The sequence below is a fragment of the Branchiostoma belcheri genome, unplaced genomic scaffold (assembly GCF_001625305.1).
Source record: "Branchiostoma belcheri isolate BF01 breed outbred unplaced genomic scaffold, Haploidv18h27 scaffold327, whole genome shotgun sequence".
Lineage (NCBI taxonomy): Eukaryota > Metazoa > Chordata > Leptocardii > Amphioxiformes > Branchiostomatidae > Branchiostoma > Branchiostoma belcheri.
Window position 1 is genome coordinate 65,129 of NW_017803940.1, and position 6,703 is coordinate 71,831.

General features: G+C 43.2%; 1 protein-coding gene and 1 pseudogene across 1 annotated transcript in view; both read right to left on the reverse strand.

Moving 5' to 3' along the window:
• Positions 1–164: 164 nt before the first annotated feature.
• On the reverse strand, positions 165–843 carry LOC109475089 (annotated as a pseudogene).
• A 2,275-nt stretch (positions 844–3,118) lies between these two features.
• Positions 3,119–6,703, reverse strand: part of LOC109475097 (macrophage mannose receptor 1-like) — a 6,855-nt gene continuing 3,270 nt past the window's right edge. Inside the window, exons 4-7 of the mRNA XM_019775633.1 lie at positions 5,546–5,879; positions 4,232–4,633; positions 3,341–3,739; positions 3,119–3,178 (exon numbers count right to left, since the gene is read on the reverse strand). Of these exons, the coding sequence (XP_019631192.1) occupies positions 3,168–3,178; positions 3,341–3,739; positions 4,232–4,633; positions 5,546–5,879 (1,146 nt within the window). The 3' untranslated portion in view covers positions 3,119–3,167. The remainder of the gene's footprint in view (positions 3,179–3,340; positions 3,740–4,231; positions 4,634–5,545; positions 5,880–6,703) is intronic.

Here is a 6,703-nt window from a genome sequence, read left to right on the forward strand (position 1 = left end):
ACTTAGTATTGGGACGTCCACCAGTTTATTGGACTGAAAGAAATCTACTTGCAGGCAACAACCAGTCCAACAAACTCATTTGGCTGCAGCAGTCTTTAGCAAAGCACTGGAATAAAAACTTGTGTAAACTTCAGAACCACATACCTATCGGACAGGCGCCTTGGTTACAAGACTCGGTCTTGGTCGCGCTTCAAGGCGTCAACAGCGGTGGACATGTCCATCTTGGTCGCGCTTCAAGGCGTCAACAGCGGTGGACATGCCGTCTTGGTCGCACTCCAAGGCGTCAACAGCGGTGGACATGCCGTCTTGGTCGCGCTTCAAGGCGTCAACAGCGGTGGACATGTCGTCTTGGTCGCGCTTCAAGGCGTCAACAGCGGTGGACATGTCATCTTGGTCGCGCTTCAAGGCGTCAACAGCGGTGGACATGTCGTCTTGGTCGCGCTTCAAGGCGTCAACAGCGGTGGACATGCCGTCTTGGTCGCGCTTCAAGGTGTCTTGGTCGCTTTTCAGGGCGTCAACAGTGGTGAACAGTTGACGCATGTTGTCTTGGTCACGTTTCACAATTGTCGACAGTTGAGATATTTCCTACAAACGTATTTACGTACGTAAGAATACCTAACGGGCACCATGATAGATAAGCGGACTGGAGGGAGAGGGTCTGGGACCGGGAACCCCCGACCGACGATGAATACCTAACGTAAGGAATTAACTTACGAAAAACAGCAGCAATTTCTTTCTTTTATAGACTTCTAACCGAAAAGAATGAGATTCAGAGAAAAATCTCGAACAAAAGGCTTCTGGTACAAGACTGTTTGTTACCTGTTTGTTGCTGAACGTCAGAGGGGCGAGTCACTACAGACACCACGGCGGCCGCTCGCTCCACCCGAATACGCGCCGTCTGGTAGGAAAAACATACTAGTATTTCCCTCGGGCTATTTTTTTACATCGACGTTCCGAATGAACATGTTAATGAATGAATATTCGAGTTTAATGCCACATCAACACACACGCACATACATACACACACACGCACACACATGCATACATACACGTACACGCACGCACATGCATGCACGCACACACATACACACAACAGCACCAAATGTGCACAGTTGCAAGAACGTTCGCGTATCCTGCTGATGAATTTCACATAAGGAACGTACAGTAAGGGATGGATTAGTTTTTCTGCTTGTACAAATATCCACTGTAAAAGACAGGTCAGAAAAGCGTCGGTTACCTGCAGACGCTGCGTAACGTTTCTGCCCATCGACATCTTCGTACGAGTGTGAAGACGTGTCCTGGTCTTCCCAGTGCTTGTCAGAAGCGCCGTTGCCGTGGCGGGCATGCCCGCGTGAACCACTCTGACGGACGGGACGGGGTTGGGGTGGCGGCCCGCTTATTTGGCGGCTGTCGGGGCCGGAGAAAGGCGACCGGACAGGCTCTGCCTGCTCGTACATTTCGACTGTGCAGACAGCAGGTACGCAGCACAACAAACAACGTCAAGGCGCATGCATATTCACAAGGATGCCACGATTAGTCTGAAGAAGTAAGGACACTTTTGCCCGTATTTGGAGTGGTGACGTGGTATGACGTCTTTCGTATTGCACTTTGTTTTTCTAGAAGAAGCAGACTCATTTTCGTGGAAGAAGAATTAATCCTGCCTGTCAATCTCGTGATTTTACAGACATGTGCGCACGTAAACCAACGTGGCCATATATACATGTAGCAGAGATGCCCCTCCCACACTTTTTTAGTTGTCTACAAAATCTTATTTTTAATCGGTATATCTGATGCTATTTATCCTTATTTTAGTGTATTTACGTTGAATGTGTTTACCCTTGTTATTGTTATAAGAAAAAGAACTAGCACACCAAACATCCTGTAAAAAATTTCAGATGCGCATTGAACCACAACAGTTCTTTTTTATTGTAGAAACCACCAAAAAGTGCAAAATCTTAAGCATTCTTAACAGTGTCAATTACAGGCAGCAGATTCAACAGTGTTGACGAAATGTCCTCTTTCATTGTTACAGTCTTGATTGTTAAAGTGGTATTACACTTTTAAATTGTTGCAATCTTGATTGTTACAGTGGTATTAAAGTGTTACATGGTTACAGTTTTGATTGTTACCGTGGTATTAAACTGTTACATTGTTACAGTTTTGATTGTTAAAGTGGTATTACACTTTTACATTGTTGCAATCTTGATTGTTACAATGGTATTAAAGTGTTATATTGTTACAATCCTGGTTGTTACAGTGGTGTTAAACTGTTACATTGTTACAGTCATGTTTAAATGTCACAGGTTCTTTAATTGCTCCGTCAAACATCCATATCACACGACAATTACAAATCTACTGATGTCGTTGATGTACAATTGAAATTCTTTTACTAGAAATTCTTTTACATACTGGCGATTAAATGCTTCTTACTAATAACACGTTATATTGGCACCGTAAGCCTTTCCTTCCATGACAGAACCATCATTTCTGACTTGTTCCAGGTGTTTTCGTCCCAAAGTTCACTCAATGCGAGTGTTGCCAATATTTTTACCAAGTAAACGTGATATGATTCAGTCATCAGAAGAACAATGCACACCTTGTCTCAATAAGTAATAATAAGTAATAAAACTGTGCATGTTATATTGGTACGTCGTCCACCTCTGTGACGGATCCAACTTTTCGTAAGACTTTTTGTCTTCCAAACATTTAAAAACTCGTGTTGCCCGTTCTTTAACAAGTAATCTTCCATCATCAGAGGGACATTTTGTATCTGTACAATGTGTCGTTATAAATAACAATAATAAAAAAAGTAATGAAAAATATAAATATATTGTATTGGCACAGCGTCTACTTCTACCACAAAATCACCATTTCTAAACTTGTTACTTTAAAATATTCAAGAAATCTTACATCTGAATGTTGCCTTTTTTTCCAGTAGATGAACTCGATATCATTCTGCCATTAAAAGGACATTCTGTGTCTTGTCTAAAAATTGATTTTCATCAAGTGAACTTGATTTTATTCTTCCACCAGAAGGACATTGTATTTCTCTACATTGTATCGCAATAAGTAACAATAATGATAAAAGTAATAAAAGCAATGAAATATGAATATTCTCTTGGCACAGCGTCTACTTCTTTGGCAGTGGTGGAACTCCCGCCCGTCGCCTATGGACGTTCTGAAAAACAAAAAAAATTATCAGGGATGAGGTGTGAATTTAATAAAGACTTGGTTTGTAACAGGAGCAATGATGGCTGCCGCTTATTCTGATCGGTCCTTAAGCTGTGCCATGTTTACTAGATGGAAGGGTTTCAGGAAATAGTTAGGATACAATAAGTACCTGGAGCAGCCTGGCATATGAAGCGAAACGTCTTGTGGCATTCTTCGTCGTTCCACTTGTCTTTCTCGAATTTGAGTCCGGAGTAAACGACGCAATCTTGGTTCCCCCCATCGTTGTCCGGTCGTCCCTGCCCCCAGGAGTTGTACGGCCCAAGTGCAGAACCGTCCACCCACTCAAACCTTCCCTCTTCGCGCTGATCGTGCAGGCCGAACCAGAAGGGACAATCCTCGACGGACTTGTACAGGGAGATGAGGAAGGCGTTGGTGTCAGCGTCTCGGGGCATGGCGAGGGTGCCGCCGTCTGCACGACAGGCCGCGGCCGCATCGCTGAAGGTTTTGACTGTGTTGAAGGCCTTGTAGCAGGTTCCACGCCAGATTATGTACCAACTGGGACAAAATACTGGAAAAGAAGGTTTATGTCAGCAACAGGTCATGGATGGGCCATATTGAAAACATGATATACGTGCGCTGTATTCGATATAAGAATATATACTTTGACACAGTGCATGGCACATGCATGTCCTATACATATACCCAGAAGAGAACAAGAAATAGCCATGCCTTAAAGTACCAGAGTTATCAACCAAGGATCGAGGTGTTCAAGAGTTCATTCTTTCCTAAAACTATCACAGAGTGGAACTCCCTGTCACCAAGTAAAGTAGGGGCATTGTCATTAGATAGATTTAAACAATGTCTAGAGTAAGGTGTTCAAGGGTTAGGTGTAACTGATCAATAGGTGTAATGTAGCCAGCTGCCGCCGCGCCGCGTGCCTGCGAAGCTTGTGTGTTACGCCGAAAGGCGGTTATACCTGCTATACAGATGCAGATACAGAAGCTGTGCCGTGTTTACTAGATGGAAGGGTTTCAGAAAATAGTTAGGATACAATAAGTACCTGGAGCAGCCTGGCATATGAAGCGAAACGTATCGTGGCATTCTTCGTCGTTCCACTTGTCTTTCTCGTTTTCAAGTCCAGAATAAACGACGCAATCTTGGTTGCCCCACTCGTTGTCCGGTCGTCCCTGCCCCCAGGAGTTGTACGGCCCAAGTGCAGTACCGTCCACCCACTCAAACCTTCCCTCTTCGCGCTGATCGTGCAGGCCGAACCAGAAGGGACAATCGTCGACGGACTTGTACAGGGAGATGAGGAAGGCGTTGGTGTAAGCGTCTCGGGGCATGGCGAGGGTGCCGCCGAACGCGTCTGCACGACAGGCAGCGGCCGCATCGCTGAAGGACTTGGTTGTGTCGAAGGCCTTGTAGCAGGTCCCACGCCACATTGTGTAACTTTCAGGACAAACTGCGAGAAAACAAGATTTGTATTAGCAACAGGCCATGATGGCTGATATTAAAAATCATGACATACGTGTTATAAATCTACCCTTGGCGCTGTTTTCAAAATATTTAATATGACACAGTATTATCCCTCAAACACCCGAACGGGGTCCATTCGGACCCCAGGCGTATATTTTATGTGCTATTTGAAATTTTTTCATTCGAAAAAAAAAATTCCTCCCGTGACTTTGTCGATAGACATCTTCTACAAGTTCGTCTAAATTTTTTTTTGAGAGTGAGGTTACAATCTGTGGCGTGGAACCTGCTACAAGGCCTTCGACACATATTTGTAAAAATAACAACGGAAGTCTTATGTAAGACCGTCTGGGGTCCAAACGGACCCCAGCCATATATTTGCACTTTCCTACACACAAAATTGTTCGGATGTCCTCAATATGTCTTAAAGGAAGCATTATTGCTTTAATATTATGCAGTTTGCCAAGTTACCTCAACCTCAGGAATTAGGTCATCAGGTTTTCAGAGGTTTGACAATTTGACAATCATATGAGGTCAAAGATCAACCCCATTTTCATGCCTGCAGGTCTCATCCTATTTTTGCATAAATTATGAAAATGAGCTGGAATTTTCATGCCAATCATGCCAAAATATACCTCTTACTATGTTTAACCAATATATGTACAAAGATCACTGAAAGAATGCAAAAAGGAATATAAATTCGAAAGAAACCAAATGGGGTCCATTTCGTTCGGGCATTAACGTCACAAAAAAAGTTCGGGTGTTTGAGGGTTAAAGGTGACACCAAACCCATCCCCACAGACACACAATGAAATGGTCACAAAATTTCCTGACGTTTTCAAATAGAAAAACTTTAAGAGGAAAACATCATCATAACAGCTTAAAATTAATTCATATTTACGTGAACTCTTATCAATCTTGAGAAGACGCTGCTCCAAGGTGGCGGATCGGTTTCGCTCGTTGTCCAGGTCAAGTTTCAAGGCGTCAACAGCGGTGGACATGTCGTCTTTAAGACGCTGCTCCAAGGTGGCGGATCGGTTTCGCTCGTTGTCCAGGTCACGTTTCAAGGCGTCAACAGCGGTGGACAGTTGACGCATGTCGTCTTGGTAGCTCTTCAAGACGTCAACAGTGTCAGACAGTTTGCACATGTCACCTTGATCGCATTTCAAAGCGTTGACAATGGTGTCCAGTTGGTGCGTGTTGCGTTTCACAGTAGTCGACAATTGAGATATTTCCTACAAACGTATTTACTTACGTTAGAATACCGAACGTAAGAAAGAAACTTACAAAACAAGTGCTTAAAATTAAAAAAAGCTGACATTTCAGCTGACAAAGGTTTTACTGCCGTTATTGAGGTAGAAGTTGTTGAAATGATATTACCCAAGTTGATGAAATTGGTACGAGACCACTTAAAGAAGAAAACACATCTGATAAAAAAAGCAAAACAGCGGATGTTAAAAAGAAAATTTGAAAAACTCATACGTCGGGACTTGAACAATTAGTTTTTGAGTGTTAAAAGCAAAACAGCGACTGCTAAAAGAAAATTAAAAAAAGCTCCTCTCCGGGGATCGATCTCGCTATGTGCAAACCCCGCCACGTGCACCGCAAAAAAAGAAATAATTAAAAAAAAAGAAAATTAAAAAAATTATAAAACAAGGGAAATCGTAGATTTCAAACCTCCGGGTTTTTTTGTGTTCTATTGGTTTAGGTTATTTGTTTGTGTGTAGTATGAAAGTTATGTGCGTAATATGTTTGTATGTGTTTGATGGCTACTGACGGTTGGTTCGGTATGGACTGTTGATTAACGTGTCTGACAGCCTGCACCGTCACCCCCGCCGTCATCCCGCGCCGTCATTGCTGCGCCGTCACCCAAAATTTTTATCGGAACCAGACACCCCTCTGTTTGACCCCTTTTGAATGCTAAGACCCAAAACTGCAACCGCCCGATTCCTTAACAACATGGTAATTACCATTTTCAGCATGGCGGGGGAGTCCGGAGCACTTAAAAACCTTTTATTTCGACGCCCATAAACACATATGCAATTAAACAAAAACGTTC